The 25,197-nt window shown below is 40.3% G+C and overlaps 1 protein-coding gene across 5 annotated transcripts in view; it reads left to right on the top strand.

Annotated features, from left to right (window-relative positions):
- The first annotated feature begins 956 nt into the window (after positions 1–956).
- SCIN (scinderin) overlaps positions 957–25,197 on the top strand; it is a 69,543-nt gene continuing 45,302 nt past the window's right edge. The window contains exons 1-6 of one of the 5 annotated variants that reach the window (XM_071429097.1): positions 957–1,164; positions 2,974–3,067; positions 3,715–3,794; positions 3,942–5,280; positions 6,044–6,183; positions 7,098–7,162. Coding sequence is in view for 2 of the 5 variants with exons in the window: in XM_071429092.1 (XP_071285193.1) it covers positions 21,937–22,135 (199 nt within the window). In the remaining 3 variants the exon portion in view is untranslated. The other 4 variants (XM_071429095.1, XM_071429092.1, XM_071429096.1 and 1 more) reach the window with 4 other exon arrangements.

Raw genomic sequence — 25,197 nt, forward strand, 5'->3', positions numbered from 1 at the left:
TGTTCTTTTCTTTGCTTTCAAAGTAGTATATTTTATAAGAAGAAAAACAAGGGAACAAATGTGATAACGGTTGGGTGGCTATAGGTGATTTGTATTTATGAATTTTGCTTCCTTCTTCATCTCCAGTTAAATCCATTATGTACACAGTCATATCATCTGAAGAATTTCTCTTTATAATTTCAAGATGGAACATCAGAAAGAAAAAAAAAAAAAAACCAAGGGAGCTCTGTTTAATCAGCTGAGAACCATAACTCAGTTCAAACTTGACCTTCCCTGCTGGAGTGCTGGCCAAAGTTCCAGTGGTGTAGTGACATTCTGCAACCTGAGAGAACAGGTTTTACAATGAAATATCTGGTTGAACCAAAGTAATTTCCAACAGCACATAATGACTATTTGTTAAGGTGAAAGGGTGAATAAAGTATTTTCAATTTATACTTGTGTATGTGGCTAAGTAATCACACCCAATTATACAATCCAGGCCATTTCAAATGACCATTTCAAGGTGTGTGTAACAACTATTAAACTGTTCTTTTGGCAGAATGCTTGAAAACTGAAATACAAATAGAAATTAATTCTGCTGCTATGCTGACTCTTGTGTAGTCACTTATACTGAACAAGATGAATATTTAGGAAATACTGGGGTAAATACTGCTGCTCCTTTCTGTTCAGTTGTTTTAGTAAATATGAGCATGCCCAGAGCACAGATCTTACAGGTCATAAAAGTATGTTTAGTAAAACATCGTTTCATCCATTAGGATAATTGGTGATAGAACACCACTGTTTTGCTTTCAAATTACTGTTTCTTTTCCTCAGTCATATATTTTCCTTCTAATACCTTTGTTTTCTAGCATATAGGAGAAGCATATTGAACTTCTGGCCTTGTTGCTAGGTTTCAAGCTGCATTTATGCAGTCTACTGAGACATTCTTTTCTTTTTTGAATTCTGAATCAAGTCCCAAGGCAACAGTACCCTGTTTCTTAGCAACACAGATGGGTAGACTGTATATTCCATCTCTTTTGTACAATGGAAGAATAAACAATTCCCTGAGTAAGTGTGTGCTGCAAGTCCATTGCTTCACTTAATTTCCTGGAGAAGAGAGGAAAGGGAAGCCTTCTGTGGTACAGCAGATGAAGTTTGTCTGGAAGTCCCTGTCTCTGCAGAGTGGTGAGTCATATCTCTATTTTTTCTGTTCTCTGCATCTCTCTGGGGTCTTTCTTCACCATTGTGCATATGGATCTGTAGGTACTTTGCATCAGTGAATTTCAGTTTCTAAGATACAAATAGAGGCATCAAAATCAATGGTAACAAAGCTGGCAGAGGTGGGATGTGTAAAAGTTCACAAATTTCTTTCTCTGGTGAAATTAATGGAGAGTCATAGAATTGCATAGCTTTAGAAACACTGGGTGCAAACCCTTGATTTTAGGAAGGGAATTAAGGCTGGAGAAAATAGGTAGAGGATTGAGAGGTAAGAAGGAAATGTTTATTCATGCAACTAACGTGCTAGAAGTCTGTTACCTGTGTTTGCAATGGAGAAAAGTTATCCTTTTAATACAATCTCTGCAAAGTGTTAGGCAGTTTTGAGTATTTTTGGGAACATAGGCAAATTCTGAATTTGCTGCCTCCAGACTGTGGGACTAACATTACCACAGAGAGGGAGGAGTATAAGGGAGAGGAAAGGGGGCAGCTCTGCAGAGCTGAACATTTCTGCTGCTGATGCCTGTGGAGGGGCAGGTGCATACATCAGCTTTTCATGATGGCAACAACAGCAATGCAAAGTTTCAGACAGTACAATTTTAGCACAGAGTAGAAGAACGGAAGCACTTGTGCTATTCATTCCACTGACCTTGGCATGTACCTGTTTTACCTGGACCTAAAGCTGGCCTAGTCAGTCTGCCAGTATCCCAGTTTAGTTGCAAAACAAACTTTACATGTATAAAGAATCAACTGTCAAATTCTTTCCAAAATTTATTCTATTATGAGGTAAACACAGCAGCTGGCTATGGTGGGACAGCTGGTTTGCCTGTAGACTGCTCACACACACTTGATGGGAAGCCTGGGCCACCTTAGAACACAGAAGCAAAGTGCCCAAAGTGCCTACTCACCTCCTCCTAAGCTGCAATGGGGCCAGGTTGTGCTTCAGTGTTTGGATAGACTGAGCATAATCTGTGAAGCAGAGCCTGAGTTTTGGCCCCTTCCCAAAGACTGTCCTGCATCAGGGATCTGCTGCAGCTGGAAGTGTTCCAGCTGTGTGGGCCTGGGCTGGAAGGAACCTGTCTTGGCAGCACAGCACAGCTGAGCATGGCTTGGAAACCAAAATCACCTGAAAAAAGGAGCACAGAAATGTAACCTTCCAGAAGTAATTTGTGGGTACTTGATTTATCTCCAGTAAGCTGCACTCAAATCCTTGTCCAGAAACACAGCTTTGTTGGTATGCACATATTTCCATATGCCCTTATCCTTCAATGGACCATTATAGTAGAGGAAATGTATTTGAATATCTGTATTGAGGCTTTGCCCCAGAGGTCCTGGTTGTCCTTGATGGGCTGCAGCTGTGATGTCCTTAATTGGGCTGCAGCTGTGACCAATGAAGATAACTGGGATAAAAGGGGGCGGGTTAGCCAGTCAGGGAGAGCCTTGGAGGAGTCCTGAACTGAGAGAGAACAACATGCAGAAGAAGGAGTCTGTGCTGTGAAGATCTGCAGCCATAAGAACATGCTGAGGAAGTATGGACTTTAGAAGTCTGATAACAACAATATGAGACTCTAGAGAAATAGAACAACAACAGACCATGACCTTCTTTTAGGAAAAAAACCATTCTCTTCTCAGAATGAATAAGTACAAAGAAAAAAAAGTTGTAATGTTAGAGCTTTCCTTCAGATTTCCTGAGCATTGAATATTAGAGTAGAAAAAAAAATTGGTTTTATTGTGTTTGGGCCTGCTGCAATACCCTTATGATCCATGTCTTTCTTTCAGATTTTCAGGGCACAAAAGGAGCTCTTGTGTAAGGAAGATAACAGTCTGGGAGTGGCTTTTAGATCATGGAGATAAAAGAGGAAACATGGATAAGGTAGTATCTGTGTCCAGTTTGTGTACAGAGCTAAATACTTGACTGCCTATTTAGGGTGTTAATGCTGCTCCAATGGAGCTTCATCCTGCCCAAAGGCATCCTTGGGAAAGGGCTTTCCTCTGCTTCTGGGCAAAAAGGAAGAAGCTCAGGGCACTGGCTGACCAGAAAGCCCATGGCAGGACATAACATAGGGGCACATAATGGCAGGACATAACACCTGGGCACACATTAGGGTGGGGTGTGTACCAATGGGGTAGCTCTAATTAACATTGAGTCCAGGCTGTGCCCAAGAATGCAGAGAAAGATGAAAATGCTTCAGGATTAATGGAGAGTAGAGCTTCAACGTTTCCCTTTCTTGAGGTTCTTTTTGTCACTTCTACTTGTACAAAGTGACACTAGTGTGCTCCCAGCTGTGCCTCAAACCCTGCTGTGCTGCCCTGCATGTGCACAGGTTTAGTCTCCTGTGAGGCATGTACTGCTTAATGAGACAAGAATTAAAACATGAAAAAGGGGTGTATTTGTGTTCTTACAAAATAGTGATAAGTACTTCAGGTAAACTAAAATTCAGAGCTCCTGTTCCTACTGGCTGGTATGAATGTGTGAATTCCTAACATCGATGCTTTTGACTTCTGATGGGCTTCCTCTAGGCTCAGGAGTTTCCTTCATCAAGTTACTTTGCAGAAGTGAAAGAAGAACCAAAAAGCAGTATTTCTTCATCTAAACACAGGTACAAAATAAAGTGCAACCACATATTTATCTTCAGTGAAAGTGTTGGACTGTGCAGACAAGTATAGTCATAGTGAAAGTAGCAAGCAGTAATAAATGTATTGTTGTATATGTGTGTGTGTTGGGTTTTTCTTTTTCTTTTTGCCAGGGACTGCAATATTTGAGAAGAAAAATTTAATCATCAGGCCATTATGTTCATCTTCCATCAAGAAGAGAGAATTTTTCTTTGAAACTCAAGAAAAATTTTTTGCATGCCTTGACTGCCCTTTCTCATAGGAACAAACTGCAGTGAAGCAATCCAAAGCCAACAAGATTTATGGCTGAAACAATCTCCTGATTTTAGATACCAGCTCTGTAAGTCATCCAACCTTCCTCAGAAGCCACAAGGAAAGGGGGAGCTGAGATTTCAATGAATATCATTTTGGCAAGTTTCAGTATACTTGGAACTGGACCTGATGTCATTCCAGTCCATTTCCTCACACTCACTCCATTTGCAAATTTGCTTTCTTTTCCTTAATTGCATTTGATTTTATCATATCTTCTTTCCAGAAAGCTGTTACACTTTGTTCTGTGATTTCAAGATTTTATTTCCTTTGATGAAATGAAGAATTTCAGTCTTGTGATTTCAGTGAGGATTAATTTGGCAAGGCTTGGTCCATCTTGCTGCACTCCATGTTATCCCAAACCATTTCATTGTATTCATTCCATTTCCAAATTTCCTTTTTTTAGTTGCATATTATTTTATTGTATCTCCATTTCAGAGTGTTTGTACACTTTGTTCTCTGCTCTGATTTCAAGATTTAATTTCCTTTCATTTCATGAAAGGAAATGAAACCTTGCCATTTCAATGAGTATGAATTTGACAAGGTTTGGTCCATTTCCCTGCACTTCATGTCATCCCTTTCCATTGCATTGTTTTCACTTTGTTTCAAAAATTTTTAATGGTGTTCCATTTCTTTCATTTCTTTTGTCTCCTCACTTCACTTGGGTTCCTGATTTCAAGATTTCATTGTGTATAATTTCAGCAAATTTCAGTCCTTTTCACTCCACCTGATTTCATCCCACCCAACTTGGTTGTAGTGACTCCTTTTCCATATTTTTTTTCCCAATTGCATTTGATTTTATCATATATCCTTTCCAGACTGTTTGTTTGTTTGACTTCCTGATCTTATTTTAAGATTTTATTTCCTCTCAAGAATGGAAATTCTCCACAGACCCCCTAACCTAACCCTAAAATGGCATCCTTTGTGGTGGTGCCCTGGTGTGGTTAGGGCTGCTGTATTTTTACCTTACCTAAAAGCAACGTGTAAAGTTTATTCTACAGCTAACTGCAATTGTCTTGGTTCTAGGCATGGTGGCTTTTCTGATGTGAAAATGTATTTTCTTTTCCAAATGCAGTATGAAGCTAATTTACTAAATTCTGTGTCGTGTTATGCCAGAGGTCCTTGCAATCTGAAGTTAAAACCACAGTATTTGACATAGCATGGGTGAGTCTTTCACAACGTGCACATTTATTGTGTTAGAGAATTTAGGAACACTACTTCAACAGTAGGGAGCAGGAATAAGAGCACAGCATCCTCAAACCTGTCTTAAGTGGCCTTAGGTGAAACTTGAAGACCAAAGAGTAATTTCTCCCCTAAGTTTCAGTATGAGAGAAATTTCACTTCCAAGTTGTAAATAACAGACTCAGATCACAGAAAATACAGCAGTTCACTCATGCAAAGACACTTCTGTCCAAGGACACCTGATACAAGCAGCATTACTAGCTGAAAACTGCTTGCTAATGTTGATTTTTCTGATAAGACTGCAATTTCAGACTTGTAATGGGGGTTATTCCCAGGCAACTGAGTCAAGTCCAATGTCTGCTGTACTCACTGTAGATACAATAGTCCATATCTGCATTCCTGCTGTGGTGGATGGTCCAGAATGGGGTGCCTGCCCTCTAGTGTTTCTATAGCTTCACCTCCTGTAAGGACAGCTTCTTTGTAAATAATTAACTACATATAAATTAAAGTAAACACACATACATACCATGTAGCATAAAACACTACTTTCTTTGTAAGCAAAGGCAAGGCTTTGTTCATAGCAAGGCCATGGACACAATATTTTTAGCTTATAATGTTTGTTATATATGTCTGAGTGCTCCTTTTTCTGGATCCTAGCTGGTAACCAATAGCATAGCTTTTCAAATCCTAGAATCCTGACAGTTTTTCCTATAGCTTATGAATGCTGTTTGCCTAATATTTTCAGATCCTGAACTTGAACCCCTGAAAGGAAAGCAAAAGCACTCTGACAGGAGATTTCTTACCTACAAGCCTCATGAAAGCAAGTGGGATCCAAAGCTACTACTGCCAAGTAGTCCCTGGACACCTAAATCTGCTTCATTGCTGGTTAGTCAAATTAAAAGAAAACTTTTTGCTTTTCTCTGCATCAAAATATTGTGAAATGACAATAATAACAAAATAATACTTATATTAATTTCAGAATATTTTGAATCTTGAGAGGCTATCTGGCATATCCTAAGGGAAATGTCACTGTGCTGGAGATCTAGAGACATGGACCATTCACTTCCTCTAGCTTTTTAGGAGTCTGAGTCTTTCTCTAGCTCTTGTTGAGAGCTTTGATGGAGTTGGAAAGATAGTCTGTTGTAGAACACTTTCTTATTTCAGCCTTTAGCAGAAAATTACATAGTATTGCATGGGGTAATTCATTTTTAGGAATCAAGATGTCCGTATTAGACTGTTCAAAGACACTATTTCAGAATATGCAGATGCTGGATGGATGTTTTTATGTTTTATATATACACATCAGACTCTTAAATGTAGAGATCTGCAAACCAGAATATCTTTGCTTATAAAACAGCTCCAGTTTGCATCGCTGCAGACTAACAAATAGAGCATTGAGGAGAAAATAACATATAAATATATAACTGTAAATACCAGCATGGAGCAGAAACACACTAATGCACTTTGTGCAATATATTAATGAGTATTTGACCTCTTTCCCTTAGGCCCCAGTTTCTGAAATAGCATGGAAATCAATATTATTATATCTTAATAAATTCCCCTCACTATTGCTAAAAATTACTTACCAACACGTCCAAATCACTAATTCTTTTTATAATCAGCCCCTCAATTATCTGGAGATAAAAGAAATGGCACAGACCATCAAGCTCCTGGTAACTACAGGTGCTGAGTGCCATCATGAGCTTGCTTTGGAAACTGCCTGTCCTCTGCACCCAGGAGCTGGGGATCAGCAGGCTGTGCCAAAATAAACCCTCATACATTCCCTCTTCCTTCAACAGACACATCTGCTTTTCTCTTGACTCTGATTACTTGGAATGGACTGCTGAAAGCCCCACACAGTCAGGTAGTTTCAATTCCTTTTTTTAAGCAGTGTGTGTGGATGTTGTGTGCAACAGGGGAAAGCACTTTTTAGTCATAGTCTGCCTTGCTGAGGGCTTTGGAGGTGTATCCAGAGCCATACTTGGACACAAATCTCTAGACTTAAACTGTATGTAAGCTGCAGGGTAAATGGACTCCAGGAAGTGATCTAGCATAGAAAATTGCATACTGGATCATTTTGCCTTTTCTAAAGACAGTAAGCTATATACCACTGTGGATAGCTAGGGACACTAGTAAGAGTCCACCATGTGAGGGTCTCCTGGCCCTGTGTGCGCTGTTGTGGAGGTTGGCATTTCTCCAGGATTTCCCAGATGCAGCACTTGAAAATAAAAATTATGCAAGATATTGACAATAAAAAAGTGCATATTTTTTGTTCAAGAGAGCTTCCTGTCAATTGCAATGGATCTCCAGACATTGTTTGAAATTTGCAGTTCCCCAATTTTCAGTTTGGAAAGGATGAAGTCCCCAGTCTGCTTGTAAATGACTAATTTCCTGAATGCCACACAAACCCAGCTAGCAAAAGGTGATTTCTCTGTGCATGGCAAATGAAAGGCTCTGGACAAATTAAAATTCAGCAGTTGTTAGGATCTGGAGCTCTTATTAGAGCTAGACCTAATCATAAGATAGCAGTATTGTATCTATACTAATAATGGATTATGATAAAGTTTTAGCTGCACCTCCCCATAGTGATAGGAGTGAGAGTATAATCTAATGACACACATGGAAGGCCTTCAAAGGAATGATTTTGACTTGGTCTTTTGACAGACAGAGAAAAGGAGGCACAGAGCAGGTAAATTAATTGCCCCAAAAGCCTGAGGGAAGAGTCAATTTCAGACAAACTCCTGCAAGTAATTTTGATCTCTTTATAACACATGTGAAGGTATTTCTAGTGCTCCTGAGAAAAAGAGGAATGAACTTGTCTTTAACCTCTGTGCATGACACCTCATCTTTAAAAATGTGGGTGTCTTCATTATGACCAACATGATGGAGGTAGCCTCTTGTGCTAGTCTGCTCTGGAGAGTGAGACACACGGACATGTTACAGACACTCGTTTCCTGGCTTAGGCAACTTTACTCTTTCACTTAGAGTAAGGAAAAAACCACAGAGCTGCTCTGCAGTGAGGAGAGTGCAATTGCTGGAGACCCTGGTGAACAAAAGTTATTAAAGAAACAAAGGCGCCTACTGTAAATCTATGCATGGATAATCCTCTTTACTCCCAAATATATAATAAGAAATATCCTAAAAGTATAAACTGAGAGTTTTTTTCAAATGCTGGCTTGTTTTGTTTACCTACTTTGTTTATGCTAAGTACCTTTACCATATCTATATAAGACAAACCCAACTATTCCTGTTAAGAGCACTGTGAAGAAGTATAAAGTTTTGTGTTCTTCCAACAGCACATCCTTGCAACAAAGCAGCTTTAAGAGCATTACTGCTACTGTCAGCACAGATACCTTGCTTCCAAATTCCTGCAGGGGTGTGACACTTAGCTGTAGCTGTTGTGAAAGGCAGTTGCAGTGCTGTTATCCAGCTGTGCAGACAGAAGCCCCCATTACTCACCCAGGCTTACCAATACAGTGCAGTGGCTGGATCTGAAAATGCTGCTGATGATCCATTACAACATGGAGATTGAGAGGCTCTCCAGAGAGCAGTTCTGCTTGCACTGCAGTGTTGTCCTGGTGCATGGCAGCAGCATCCAGCAGAGCCCAGCAGGAGAGCAGTGTCACTGGCATTCTGCTGTGTCTCTGCATCATTGCCCATTGCACTCTTTTATAGGTATGTGTGCAAGAAGTGCAGCACCCGAGCAGAGTGCTCTGAGGCTCTTCATGTTGGCCTCAGATTAGCATCAACCTGTGCCCCTGTTACACACTCAAACTCAGAGTCCAAAGGGGCCTGAGACTGCCCTGCAGAGATGTTTGCTATTCAGGCTGATCTCCATCTCCTCTGAAGCACTTTGCAAAGCTCTTAAACCCCAGAGGAAGCAGAGTGTGGTTTTTGTATCAAGGGCTGGCTAAAGTGATGTTCTCATGCCTCAGCAGTTAGAGATACAGGCAAAAGCTCTTCATTCTTTTTACTTTTGCATGCTCATTGTGGGGGTGAAAATGCACTGTAAGTGCTGCTGACAGCTATGTCAGCCTTTGGGCACACAGTCAACTTCAGTGTGAACACCTCTTAGCCCAGCATATGAGTAATGCACAGTAGCCATTACCAAAAATGTCACTGGTCTAAAATCTGCTCCAGTCAGTCGGTATTTTTCCATTACCTTCAGTGTACTGTGAAACCAGCTTAATGGTGGTGAATTACTTTGTTTTAGGCAGCACTATGAGATTGTTCCTTTAGAAACTGCTTTCTGATGCAGAGATAATGTGGATACTTTCTGAAATCCTGAAAGGAAGAAGCAGGTTTACAGGTTAACTGTAAATACTGTGATTTCATAAATGACCAGAAGGAGCAAGTGTTACACAAAAGTATGTTCAGATCTGTCACCCACACATACTGACTCTATAGAGACAAAACAGTAGATTCTGTAAGATGTTAATGCTAGTATTTTGCATATGTATAGAACTTATCCTATATATCTTTATCATAAGACAAACTTTATAATAAAACAGATTTCAAGGTGTCTACTCAGTACATCCTCTGCCATCCCCCATATACTTCAAATTCAATGTTATCTCTAAAACTGTTGTACTTTGGGTTAGATTTAGCCGTGTCTGCTGTGATTTCTGGAACTCATGAATGATTACCCTGCAGGTTAAAATCGGTGTTTGGATTACATACAGGACTTTAAGGAAAGATTGGATGTGGCACTTAGGGTCATGGTCTAGTTTCCAAGGTGGTGTTAGGTCATAGGTTGGGCTTGATGATCTCAAAGTTCTTTTCCAGCCTAGTTGATTCTGTGTTCCTGTGACTCCTCATTCTAATCTAAGATCTTGCAATACTTCTGTAACTTTGATTACATTCTTTGCCATGAATTTATGCCCAAGTTCAACTAAAATGTACTTTTCTATATCCTTCCTCCATGACAAACCCATGGATTTAAAAATGTTAGCATAAACACCCAGAGTATTCAGGTGGTCATCAAATTTTAAGTAGCCTTTGAAATACCAAATTTTATGCCTTTCCTGTGGAACAAAATCATAAAAACACTCAAAATAATCGACTTAACAATGTACTAAAAATCTTACATTTAAAGAATTATTTATTAAAATCTTTCTGAGACCTGATTTACAAATGATAGTAAAGATAGCGGGTTGGTTTGCAATAAAATAAATCTTGTATTGACTGCAATTAAAATTAATATACTGGAAAAAACAGAAAAAATAATTTTCTGCTAGATACTTCTCTGCTCCATTGAGTATTGCTTTGAGCAATTATACCTTATCATGTTGTGCTGATAGCAGTGGGGTAATTTTATTACCTTAATAACACAACTGCAGTTAGCTAACACTGCACTATTTAGTTCATGTAAGGAAGAAAGATATTAATTTGTTTTAAATAAGGGACTGTCTTTAATAAGGCACTAACTGCATCCCAAAAGACACACAGAGACCTGTGCAATGCTAAATAAAGGAGTGAAGCCAAATGAAAAATATTATGGGATTCCTCTTTTCACTTAGATGAGAATAATGCCCTCTTTTCCTTACACACCAACCACTGTAACAGCTCAGGAAGTGCTGGGACTGTTCTGGCTGAATTTTGTGCACACCATGGTGAAGGACAACAAGCAAGGGTGAGACTGGGAAAAGAAGAGGGAGCTGTGGAGTTGTGAGGAGAGGGTTTTGGAAGAGGCAGTGGCATGTGCATAGCTGGAAAGGCAGCTGTGGCTACAGGCTGCCTGTACATGGTTCTCTTCATAGAAAGCCAGTTTAGTTTCAGTACCCTGGGATTTCCTCAAGTTACAAACCAACAGACAGTGTGTGAAACACAGAAACTCTATTCTATAACTGCTTAAAACATCAAGCTTTATAACATTGGAGTGCTACTTTTCCTCCACAGAGGCCTTTTCTTAGCTGGAAAAAGTAAATCAAGGAAGTGTCTGTCATGCAGGTTGTGCTAAAAATATGCTTTGGAAAATAAACTTCTCTGTAATAACGTGTTCTTCAACTGACCCTGCCTGTCATTTTTTACTTCGTAAAGAGAAACAGGTTATTTTCACTTGCTTCTTCCTTGCTTATTTGGAGAAAATGGAAGTCAAGCAGTGATGGTTGTTTCTTGAATGTTCATCTCAAGAGATGGATAGGAAAACAGCAATTGCCTGACAGCCAGTGGAATGTCAAAACAGGGGAGCCATAAAAAGCTGTGTTCCTGTGTGTTTTTCCTGTGAGTATAATTGTTCTTGTTGATGGTTATGTACTTTTGAAAGTAAATAACAAAATGTTACTAGTGAAAATGACTAAAAACAGAGAAAGTCAAACGATAACAAAGGAATTTTCTGTTCCCAACAGAGGAAATTTTCTGACCTTGTGGAAAAGGCAAGGAAGGAAAGGGGATATAATGGCCTGTACTGGAACAAATGTTAAAATATGCACCCGTCCTTCTGATTATGTCCCTCTGATTATGCCTTTAAAAGCTGGCTGGCATGGCCTACGCAAAATGTGAACTCTACCATGCAGGAGCTGGGTAAGTGTGTCATGTTGGCTACCTTGGATTGACCAAGTGAAATCCTGCTCTTGAATTCAGGAAGGGCAAAGCCTTAAGTGCCTTCCATATCTGCAATTTCAAGCACACTGTCCATGTACATAGTTTTCTGTTACAATGTCATTAAAAAAAAAAAAAAGAGTCAAAAATTTATAAACTTATTTATTAACTTAATTGTGATGGGGTTTGGGGGGCATTATTTGTTTGTTTGTTTTGATTTCTTGTTTTCCTAGCATCACACAGTATATCACAGTTTTGCAACATTGTAGGTCTTGTAAGCCTGGACATCACCCATTCTTTTGTGGTACTGTTTAGGATTTTATTTTTAGAAGTAGAAATTTGAGAAATACACTCTCAGAAGTTATATAGGAAGGAGTATATGGTCGGGATACAGATAACATTTTTGTTTGGCCTCTGGGAGGTCTAGTAAAGAAGGCTTGGAAACAGGGGACAGGAAAATGTTAGAGAACTCAGAGCATTGCACAGAGGGGGTGGGATGGGATTTAAGTTAGCAGGTTAAACTGAAGACTCAGGGAAAAGACCTAAACTACTGATCTGGAAGAAAAGCTAAAGGCTGCTTGATACCTGTTCAACAGTTTTATTCTGGAAGTAGTGAATGCTGTAGATCTGTATGGGAGCACATGTATATACAGTATTTGTTATAACCTGCTCCAGAAGGGGACAGTAAGCCAGGTACTTGATAATAGATCCCTTGGGGTATGTTAGAGTGAAATGACACTGAATGACCAATGTTTATAAATATATATATCTGTAGGGTTTATTTTAGAACAATTTGATTGCAATGGAAAGCACTATGTAGACATTTTGTTATTATCTATAATAATAAAAAAGCATTAAAATTACACTTAAGAAAATGCATAAGGGAAAAGAAAGAAAGGATAAGAGTAGAAAGGTACATAGTTACCATCTGTGGGTCCAGCAGCAAGACTTGGTTGCAATTTTGATGAGTGATGGTGGCGTTCCTTATCCATTGGGAATGGGGAAAGCCCACAAAACACAAAGTTGAATGGGTTGACATACTCTCCTCTTGGGGTGAGGAGTTTTACCCTGTATGATGTAACATTTTGAGGGTCTTTGATGATTTATTACCCCTTCTAAGACATTACAGCTGCCTCTCATCAGCACAGTTGAGTGAATTATGGCCTGTGAGTGAATGTTCCTGTACTTCCCCAGAGAGGAGTTTTCACATCTGAGCCAATTATCCAAGAGAGAGCACTGAAGTGATAAAAGCACTATCTCACCATGCAGGATCTGCTTGTTATTGGCCTCTTCCTTTAGCTGGCTCATACCCCAGCTTGTAGCCCCTGTGGTGGAGGTGCACCCTCCCTGTATGTGGGTGTTACTTTGCCCCAGGTCAGCAGAGCACTCTGTGGCTTTTGCAAATGGCCAATTCTTTTGAGTCATTGCCATTAACATTCCAGTCTCTCAAGCATTATTAATGTAAAGGAAACAAGGGGATGAGAAATATCAGACACATTAGGTTTTAAGTCTGTTCTTAGTGAGAAAATTAATTTATTCTGGGAGTTATGCCTAATGCTAGCTAGGATTGAGAGTGTGTAAATAAACTGCACATTTCTCTGTTTCAAATCACTTATGCATTTTACCCTGTTTTATTTTATTTGGTATCTGCCCTTTGTCAGTGGACAATCAAATAGGAAGAAGAATCAGAAGAACGGGGTCTACAAAGATAATGCAGTGTGTCCCTGAGGACATGAATTCTCTAGGATAATAGGCTCCTTAAAACAAGGTACTGAGAAAGTGTATTGATTCCTATAGGAGTAACTTTGGCATTGGCACTAAGGCTGAGGGAAATGTATGATTTACTGATCAGACTTCAGATGATAGGAAATGTGTGTTCTTCAGACTTTCTCTCTTGTTCCTGATGAGTGGCAAAAAAGCCTAACGATATATTCCTCCATGCCTTTTCTTTCACTTAGACTTATGAAAACAACTTCAAAATAAATGTTTTGTTGGTAGGTCAACATTTAATGTCAAGGCACCTCCATGCTTCCTTGCTATAGTGCTAATCAGAAAACAAAGAGGTTGGGTTTGTTTCCAGTAAGTATGTCTCAGACTCTTGAAACAGGAATTTGATTTAAAATAGATCTCTTTCTGTAGACCTCTTGAGCAATATCAAGATCTCATCTTGAACGTGGGCTACCATGAGATAATTATTTTAGAAGCTGCCTTCAGCAGGATTGCAAATGTCAGCAGCTTTTGGGAAAATTAGGATACTTTCAATACCTCAGAAAAAAAGAAGTTAATTTTATAAACCTGATGCCCTGATGTAGAAATGGATGTTTGGATGCCTTTGTTCTTCAGAGAACTTTGCTTTCAGATCTGTTAGATTCAATAACAGATCCCCAATAAATGTCTGAGAAAGGACTCATTTAATTGGGGAAGGCTGATCAGGGAAGCTTTGCTGCCCCGTTGAAACTGAAGCAGTGCTGAAGCCATTAACTCTAAAATGCTGTGACAGGACTTTTGTTAGTGATCTTGGTGTGGTGTTGGCAGCTTGGCTAATACATAAATGCTGACACACAGTAATAAAGTCCATAATTCTCAAACGTGTTATTCTTGGAGAGTTTAAAACCACTTTCATTAATGAAAGTGTAACAGTACACTTGTGCTTAAAAAAATAAATGTGAGGCATAACCACTTTCCTATATGAGCTTGGTAAGAACTGGATGCTTTGAACAGTCCAGAAAATGTTTATCTTTTTCAAGATGGTGTACCAAATCCAAGAAATCTTCGAGCAGACTTTTTTCACAAAGTCAGAAACGAGAAATTCTTCCTCTTTTTCTCTCCTTCTTTTCTGCTTCAGATATTCTAGTGACTTAGGTAAGTTTTCATGGTCTCTGAATTAAAAACTGATGCAAACTTTTAGAAGCTGTTTCAAATTTTATGTGAATGTTAATGAATGTTTTTTAAAAAATTAGTTTCAATACATGGTTTCCAAATCCAGGATAAGTTTATGTGGGAGATTTGATGAAAATGAGGAGCTACTCTGTATTTAGAAAACAGCCATACCTGTATTTAGAAAACAGCCATTTTATTGCAGTGAACTGTGTTATTCTGAAAATTTTTAAAAGCTTAAAGAAGTTAAGCTTTTAAATAAGTTAAGAAGTTAAATAATCTTACAACTCTTTTGCCTGGAATAGAGGATCTGGCCTATTCCATGGATATCTATCACTGAAATCAGCTACCATGAATTCTCCTTCTGTGAGAATTCAGAGGCACTACTTGCTAAATGGGGGTAGAAGATGCACATGCTGTGAGTACTCTGCTTTTCACTCCCAGCACCTATAAATGCATAAATGCATTGGCATAGTCTTCATGCAAGAGAAAAATCTATCTCAGAATGACTTTATTTCAAAACACACCTACAACTAGAAACTTATAAAAATAGATCCTTTCCTGAGGATCTTAGCTTAACATTGCACAATGGTTGTTCCTTTCTATATTAATTTCAGACAAGTTAATATCAAGGAAATAATGAGGGAAACACTATTCTACTATTTAAGAATGCAATTAAATAAAGGAAACTGGAATCTTCCCTCAAATTAGATAGCTACCATCAGTTTTGCTTATTACCACTTTTCTATAGATTTGATTGTTACCCCTTCCCTCTTTGTGAGCAGACTTCTAGAAGAGCCACTGGTTTATACAGATGGAGAAGATTGTTTTCCCTGGGTTCTCTGCACTCTCCATAATGCCATATCCAATATTTCAGGCACTCCTTCAACAGATTAAAAAACCTCTTGTTGGAGAGTTTGACTTTAGTGGATTTTGCATATTTAATAAATGGGTCTAGAAGATGACTGTGCTCTCTTGAAATTGTTCTTGAATTCTTGTTTCTGAGTAAAACTCTCTTCCTCTTCTCTCTTCCTCAATTTTACTTAGATGCTTTTAACTTTAATTACTGCACTGATGGTAAATGGCAGTGTGCCTGTTTCCTTGTCCCTCTTTTCCAAGTGTTTAAAAATAACTTAAGGCATCCAAACCTGTAGCTGCAATATAGAAATAAGAACCTTCCATTATCACTTCTTAACAAAATATGCAAAATGCAAAATATCATTAGGAAATCATAGTCAGACCAAATTGACAGTATTTTCAAATTCAAAATGGTTAATCATACTCTTTGACATTTACAGAATATCAGTCTATGCAGACAAATTCTGTAACTACCTTCTAGTAGCCCTCTTTAGGCTATGTATTTGAACTTTTGTAAATAATTACATAAATACAGAAATCAGGGTTTGATTTCCATTCTTTGCAATATTTTTTTCACAAAGCAGTGTACACTTGAGTCCCAGCAATACTGTGGAAATTTATAAAAGCATGTGAAAGAGGCTTTCTAGCAATAATCAAAGGTATCACCTGATACAAAATAGTCTTATTTTAATTAAACTTTCTGACTAATACCTTCTGGCCAGTATTTCTGAATATTTCTCAATAAAGAATGGCCTTTCCATTTTTCTAGTTTAAATAAACATACACTGATTCACTAAAATTTGAACTTTTTGAAAAGGGCTGGAACTTTTTCACCATGGAACTTGAGACCACTATATCTAAATACAAAAAAGAAAACCTAAGGGTCAGTGGGATGGTCTTGGTGAAAGTTACTGGGCCCCATAGAGAACAGCATGATTTATTCCTTTGGTAGCCCAAATGAGCATGTAATGTGGACAGGATGATTAACCATTGATGGAAATCATGGCAACATTATCTAGATAGTCAAAATAAAATTATGAGCCTGAGAATATATTTTTCTAAATCTTATCTAATCTCATAATCATCACATGAAATGTCATGTCACAGGAACATAAAGGAGACCTGTCTTTTGGAAGATAGGTGATTTGTGAAGGAGTGCTTCAATTCCTTCTCTCTGACTTCTTGAAATACAATAAATAATGCCATAATACTGTGGCTTGAGATGAACATAAGATCAGAATTTATTGGTTAAATATTTATACTGTTTATTCAATATTTCAAGGGAGCAACATAAGAAAAATTCAGGGAGCTGTAACATATTTTATAAGTAACACTTCACTTCTCACTATCCCCGTGACAAAAGTGTTTGCCTAGATTCTCTGACTGAAGCCAACACTCAGAGTGCTTTCTCTACACGCCCTACTTAGTCCCATTGCTGGAAGATGTATTTGGAGAGTCAGAGCTGCTCAGCTGCTGGGCACGTGGTGTCCTTGCCTGCTCAGGTGAGAGAGGTGGGTACCACTGAAAATCCCTCATGGCCTGTCCCTGACAAGCCACTTCTTTAGTGACAGCTCTCACTAAGCAGGTAGGAGCCAAGTGGGGCACACAGTGTAGCTGTGATCCTGCCCTCTACATGCCTTAAACTCCTGCCTCAAAGCTACACACTAAGGCCCTTTATTTGCTCTGGACTTGAAGGATTAAAACTAGATTCCTGTGTTGAAGGTAAAGGAGGACTTCATTTCTTTATGCCAGGTTTTTCATACCTCTCATCTGGCAGCCTCAGAACTCAAACCTTGCCAATAAGGAGGAAAGTTAGGTTTCAGTCTTTCTTCAGCATGTTCTCTCCAGTTGAAGCTGAGTTACCACACAGGATGGAAGGATGATGAGAGAATGGAGAGAATTAGCAAGTGGTAACATAATTCTACAGTTTGTTTTGATAACATTGCTTTTAAAGGTGTACAAATTCTCCTTCAGCTCTTACATTATCAATAATCATTGTTTTTTACATGAATATTGTAATAAAAAATTAGCTTAGATTTTTGAACTGACTTACTGTATTTAGGGTAAATCTGAAATAACTATTGATTTGTAATTCAGCAACAGAACAGATGAGAAAAGAGGTTGACTTCTGTGACTGTTTGGACAAGAGTGTGCTTTTGACACATACTCCATGCACAGCAAACTTTGTTATGTGAAACTAGAGGCAAAACCAAACATCTGTAATCCCCTGGTTTAGGTAGGGTTATAGAGGTCGGGAGGTGAAGAAGAAATAAGCTTTGTTGAAGGAAACACATGAGACATTTCAAAATATTGTCTCCCCTTTCATTCCTTTTCATTTCTTCCATTGTTAGCTCCTAGAAGTGTAAGTCAGGCTTTGTAGAAGGACTTAAACCTTTGACTTGGGGTAAACTGAAAGTTATTTCTGCTGGGAAAGATGCTGGGGCTTTACTTCTGGGAACCCTTTTAGGTTCCTTGTGTATGTCACCTGGAAACCCCACCTTGTGTTTCTTTGAATTTTCCCCTGACTGGGGTAAAAACAGGAACTCAGGATTGTATTCTGGTATGCTGGTGTTTGCACACACACTCTGCATATATGCAGTATATGACAACAGTACTTTGAGGGGGAAAGATCCCTTATTCAATATAACAAAATGGAAATAAGTGAGCAAAATTAAATGGCCAAGTTTTTCATAAATCCTTGAATTCCCTGAGTCAAAGCTTTAAATTCAATATATTTGAATCTTCTTTTTCAAGGACTAGATGAGGAAGACAGACATCTTCTAACACTCCTGTGTGATCTATCAGGACTTGGGAAAAGACAGGCATTTAAAGGTGGCCATACCTCAAACAGTGCAGTTGAGCAGGCAGGAAGCTCCCTCTTTTCCCTGTAACTGTTCCTGGGCTGTGCCTGCAGCCAACTGCTACATCTGGCCTTCCCCCCAGGAAAAGGTGTGACACAAAATTATTTCTCTTTGCTACTACAAAGCTAAAGCACTGCTAGGCCTTTGCCATCCTTCTCAGAAAGCCATGTTTAGTTTATCAGCAAGATACAATATTTAGTAAATTAGAAAAAAGTTATTTGAAATCTTAAGGTAGTCTAAAATTCCATTACAGTGCAATTTCTAATGAGTGTAGTAATTACTGTTTGACCAAGGACTTCTGAGTCACAAAGACAATGTTATTTTTAGTCCTCTCCACTTCAATTGCTATGTCAAAGGACATGTAAAAGCACATAAAAACTAATTATAAATATTCTTTCTGAATGTGCGACTTTTAAGATACTCCAAAATTTCACTAAAATTTCACTTTTGATTAACCATGTTAGAAAGCTCTTGATTATTTAAAAAATTTTTGAAAATCTGTCATGTTAACAATGTTAGTCCTTACTTTTGCTGCCAAAAAAGGATGGATCACAACAGGAGACAGTACAACTTTTATTAGAAGTGAGATTGCAAAAGCAAGATTTGCAAACAGTCAAAAATTAACACTGAAGAGTACAAACAAGTATCCTGGCACTTAGGATATAAACTTCAATCCAAGTTTTTCTCTGCCAGCACTAAGTGATTACATAATCCTAGTAAGACTAACTCAGGCATGAGAAAACTCTGCTGTCACTACTAACATCCTTTCTGTCTGAATTGTGCCACAGACACTGAGACAAAGCAATTAAGCTGTTCTTGTGTCTTTAACCTTTGTCCATTGGTGTGTGATACTGGGAATGGTCAATGCTAAACAAACAGCAGGCATCTCATGCCAGCAAGAGGCATTCTGCTCAGAGCAGTATTTAGTCTCCAGATTTAAAATTTAAAGCTGTAATAAGGAGATATAAATTTAACCAACCTATTCTGGTGCAATCTGCGCATGAACAATTTTATCTTGGCAAGACAAGTAAAACAGCAGAAGAAGGAGACACGAAACTGTGTAACACAGGGCTGGTTTAAGCTCCTGTGTGGGCAAAACAGCACAATTGCAAAGCGAGTTCACCTGGACGACTTCAGAAGAAACAGTAAACCCATACAATTGTAGAGTATGTGGTAAGTTCTACCCTCGCTGACTGAAGCAAACTAATGCACAACAATGCAAAAAGGCATGCAATTAAAAAAACTGCTTAGTGTAATTAAGTGAGTAAAAGGGAACAGAAGAACAACTGGCATAAATGTGAGGACAAATTTGAGAAATCACTTTTGAATATTTCAGAAAATTTCTGATACCATATTGAAACTAGAACTGCTAGAATTTTTTGGCTACTCTTTTTTTCTTCTTCACATGATGAACATTTTGAGAAAGGTAATTTATTTGGGAATTACACTGTTATCAAGCAGGCTTACTGCAGCCCTGGCAGAATGATGGATAAAATGCTTGGCTGTGAACTTGTTAAGGTGAGCTGCACCATGTTCAGCTGGACCTTAGACAAAATAGAGCACACAGAGTTTACCTTTTTAAACTGTGAGGATAAAGCTGAGGGTGGCTGTGCACCTCTGTCTGGCAAACTGATGACAGGGTGCCCACCAAAATGGGAGATCATAGTGGGTATACACAATGCAAGGTCCTCTGTTGCCTCAAGACAGTACAAAGAGAAGATGGGAAGATAGTTACACAGATTTCTTAGTTGTGGTGTCCTTTTTTAACTTCTTTTTTTTTCCCCCCAGCAAAGATGCTCTCCAGTGTCGGGTCCGGCTGTCTGTCTCTGCCCCGACACGGGTAGAGTGGTTCTTTGGTGGGCGCGATGCAAAGGACGAGTCTGGACTCTTCAGCTTTCGGTCTTCAGGTTGTTTATTATTTCTTATCTACAAAATTTTTCTGTCTGCCCAACAGAGGTCTGATCTGCAGGCAGTCACAGGCACTCTCTGACCACCCACGGGGCGGTCATGTCTTTTTATACTAAAACCTACGTATACAATATTTACCTTTATTTCCCAATGCTTTTCGCCCATGTTGGCAAGTGCACCTTCACTAGAAACCAATCCCCAAGTGCCAGCATCATCACAGGAGATGGAGGACAAGAAGAAGAAAGAAGAAGGACAAGACACGCCCCGATCTCTCCATCTTGTCTCCATAACCCCCCTGTACCAAAAACCTTAAAGTCTATATCTCACCCTCTAAATGTGTCTCTTTTACACCTTGTACTCTAAAGTGATTCTCTTGTCCTCAGACTCTTGTTACTTCTGTGGATGGATCAAAATCAAGCCACCAAGCACTCTTGGCAACATTCCAGGGTTTTCGAGACCCCCAAGGGTTCTCCTGGCATCTCTGGACATCGGGAACGATGTGCTGAGATCCCACACTCCAGCTGCTTTGTTGCATTTGGCAGTGCCTCTCCCACTTGCTGAGGGAGCCCTGATCCGCCTGCGGGTGGATACTTGCACTCTTCTTGTATTAACTTGATAGAGCAACCCAGTGGGGGAATTAGGAGCTTCAAAACTCATCCAGGTGGATAAGATGATGAAGCTAAACAAAACCCTTTCTGAAATGTATCTTTTGATGTACTGACAGCTTGCACTGCATCTGCTTGTATTGCACCCAGACTGATCTGCCTGTCAATATCAGATGGAAAACAGTGATTTGCTATAATTTTCATATTGCAATGAAAACTGCAATTGCCATGTTGATGTACCAAAGATTTATAAAGGAGACAGACAAGTAGGAAGTGGGTTTAAAACCTTTTGGACTGCTGCACAGTTTTGGAAAAACACCAGCAGAACTCTTTTAATTTTCTAAGAAAGGGAAATTGATATAAATTCTGGGCTTCATCTGGAATCCCAGATGAAAGATTCCCCCCGGCCCCCGAAAGATTCCTATCAGTATTGAACAAAAGAAATGAGATTACTGGGTGAATGAGAGCTGTGCTCTGCCATTCCAGCCGGGGGTGGAAAAGCGCTCCGCCGCAAGTGCAAGCTATAGAAACTCTTTGTATTCTGGTATGAGCAGCATACAAGGCAGATGTGATAATTACAGAAGCAAACAGCACATCCGCAGACACTGGATTAGCCCACTTGTACTTTTTTTTTCTTGTCTTTTCTGGGGTTTTCTCCTATTATTTTAGAATAGGAGAACGTTCTCTGTTTGCAGTGAGGGTGGCTGATTTTTTTATAACACCCCTGCTACGGCGCTGGGCACAGACGCAAAAGGGATTCCGGAGAGTTTGTTTAACAGGCGTGTTAAAAACCAGTTACTACAGGACAGCTGAGCCGGCCCGGGTGCCGCTGGAAGGGGTGGGACGGGCGCACCCGCCCAGGCCCTGGGTGCCGCTGGAAGGGGTGGGACAGGCGCATCCCTCCGCACCCGCCCCGGGCCGGCCCCGCCCGCCTGCCCGGCTCTATAAACGGGCGGTGCGGAGCCTCCGCGGCTTCCCCACTTCCAGCCATGGCTCCCGAGCGGTTCCCGCCGGCGTTCGCCGAGGCCGGGCGGCAGAGTGGGCTGCAGGTGTGGCGCGTCGAGCGGCTGGAGCTGGTGCCGGTGCCCCCGAGCCGCCACGGCGACTTCTTCGTTGGGGACGCGTACCTGGTGCTGCGCACGGAGCGCCGCGGGGACAACGTCGCCTACCGCCTGCACTACTGGCTCGGTAGGAGCGAGGGTAGCCCGCAGGGCCCGGCCGGCCGCTGGGGGCTCGCCGGGCTCCAGGGCAGCCGGGACAGGGCTTTCCCCGCCCTTCTCAGTAAGGCTGCGGGTGCGAGGCTGCCCGGAGGGGTACTCGAGGTGGAGGCAGAAGTGGGGCTGCCGCCAAGGATCGGGGTTGTGCCGAGCGTCATCGCCTCCGATGCTGAGGGACTGAGGGGTGGGACTGTGGGCCGTGGCAGAAAGGTGAAAGCTCGTTCACTTTGCCGTGGTAGTTTGGGAAAGTACTGAAGTGTTAAAGGCAAATCTTGGCTGCACCCGACAGAAGTTCTGAAGTGAAATCCTGCCTTCACTCACATGAGTAGTTTTCTTGCCTTTATTTCCATTAGATAAAAATGTCCTCTTGGCCATCTCTCTGTGGTGTTGCCCTGATTAGCGTCTGGGTGTGCCTTTTCCAGCTAGATTAATTTTGTTTGCTGATGGTACAGAGATCAAGTTTTTTGACACAAGGTTTTCTTTAAAACCTCGTTAATATCAGACTGAAGCCTGCGGGGATTGGAACCGGGCTGATGTCTTCCACCTTGACTAGCCCACTTTACATCAAAGTTGTGTTTTAAGTGACTTCCCCATCTCCTGGAGGTTGCGTGTGACTTCCCCATCTGGCGACAGAGTCATCCTGCCACAGTGATAGCTGTTTAGCTGCCTGAAACTTACTACGTTTTTCTTGTTTCACCAACAAGTTTGTGTTTGTAGGCAATAATCTCAATGAATGCACATAAAGATAGGTGTATTAACATTACCGTGCTTGAGCTGCTGCAGTTCGCATTGTACTTTTGCATTGAAAAATAATTGCAGATAAAGCTCGGGTTGTTTCTGCATAAATGTTTGAGCGTTGAATTTTGCATGTCTTCAGAGTTTTCCAGCTGGCAAGCATGTTAGTATTTGTGTCTGGTAAGAGTATAATCATAGATGGCAGTGTGAATGAATTTCTGGCAGAGACTTTTCTGTCAGCAGTGCTGCTAATTAGTAGCAGGGTTTGGTTTTGTGGATCTTTGTTAATGAAGCTGGAACTACTCATGTTTTAGTGAAGGTCTAGTAGACACATCACAGGGAGTGATGTAAGGGCTGTTTGCAGCTCTTGGGAAGGGAAGGTAGAACAGTGACTGACATTTGCAGCAATTAAATCTTCATTGCTGGTGGCTGAAGAGCTTTAGTTGTACACATTGATGCACATGTTGTGCTGATGTGGTGCTGTCTAGGTAGTCTAAATGGCTCCAGGTGATCTGGGCACCCACTGTTACTGTGCAGCTGGCAAGGTGGCAGCAGGGAGGCTCAGTGCGGGCAAATCCCTTCCTGCTTGCCAGATACATCAGCAGTGGGGTGGAATAATCTCAAACATCACTGCACACTTGCTAGCAACAGGAGACCAGGACTTCAAATAAGGTGTATTGGGAGGGCCACTCACACTCAGGGCAAAAACTGTGGAATCATGTTGGTATTTTTAACTGATTCACGCAAAAACTGTGGAATCATGTTGGTATTTTTAACTGATTCACGCAAAAACTGTGGAATCATGTTGGTATTTTTAACTGATTCACGCTGCTGTTATGTACACCAAATTTTTCCTTGTAAGCAAAGACTGCAATCTGTGGGGAGGAAAATCACAATAGGGTCTTTCTGAAGACTTTGCCTAAGTGTCTCTGGACAGCTGCAGCAGTCACTATCACCCAGACTTTGGGATGGAAAGAAAGGATTCTTGTGATGGGGGAAACACTGCAGACTTTGGTCATAGGTACTTACAAGGGCTTTGCCATTTGGTGATGCAGTCCTACTCCTGCTTGTCACCTGTGGTATGTTACTGTGGCAGCCATGTACGGTGGCTGTGAGTGTGCACAGATTCTGACCCGCAAAAAGGACCCCCAACATCAAATTTTCCTATTACATAGTGAGAAAGGTCCTCCTAATTCCTTGCTTAGGCACACTCAATGGGTTAAAAGAAGGTGTAGACCATGGGACTGTGACCTCAGTGCTCTGACAGTCTTCAGCTGTGACTGGCATCAGTGGGGTAAAGTCACCCCACAGTTGTTTTGCCATGCTGAAGCTTCCTGTGGGGAAGCCACTGTTTACCAGGTATCTCACAGGGACTGAGATGCTGTTGAGGTTGGATAATTTCTGAGCAAGCTAACCTGGGTGTATCAACATTGTTGGCATGGCCGAGCAATCAATGTGGATCTGTTTTGCTGCAGGTTTATCCACTTTTAACATTGCTCAGACATCCTGACTCAGTTGTCTCTACTGGCACTTGAGGGATGCCTTAGTAGCTGTACGAATCCTAAGGGAGCTGTCTGGTCTTGAAACTATCCTTAATGGAAACAGCATGCACTGTGCCAGTATGAAAATACTTGTGCAAGTGAGATTGGCTATACCCCACTTTGTATCTTTAATAAAATCATGCATGGTGTTTTTTAACTGTTTTGTAACCCTTGTTCCCAGAGATGAAGTCATAAGCTCTGTCCATGTTACCCAGGATCTGTTTGGTAAAACCTTGTTCTTTTTTCTTTTTATGCTCTGGCTTATTTATAGCAGTTTGTGCCTTAGACTGTAAGGTAAATTTGGTTTTCCTACAAGCCTGAGTAACTTATGCTTGGACTGATGTTCACTTGATTTTTTATTTTAATTGGATTTTGCTGAGTATTTTATTGCTTAACAGCTGTGAGACCGGTCTAAGTAGTCTCTGACTAATCTCTGACTCTGTTCAAAAATAATTTTTCTTTAACTCTGAACCCTGTTATGTAATTGCAAGTAGTAATTTAGACAGATCTATCTTAATGCATATGATTACCCCTATCTAGAAAAAGAACAAAAAAACCTCCAAAACCACCCCTAAAACCTCCAAAACTTTACCACCAACTTTAAGGTGGTAGCCAGTTCTGAAAAAGCATATGGGAACATAACAAGTTCTATCATGGAGTGACTGAGAAACAAATGGAAGGCCTCACCTTTCCTTTTTTTTCTGTAGTTACTGAGAAGCCTGGTTTTTTAGACTTTATTCTATTTGTGCTTTTCTTG

This window comes from Agelaius tricolor, unplaced genomic scaffold (assembly GCF_023055355.1).
Source record: "Agelaius tricolor isolate 1412-34295 unplaced genomic scaffold, bAgeTri1.0.p SCAF_6, whole genome shotgun sequence".
Classification (NCBI taxonomy): Eukaryota; Metazoa; Chordata; class Aves; order Passeriformes; family Icteridae; genus Agelaius; species Agelaius tricolor.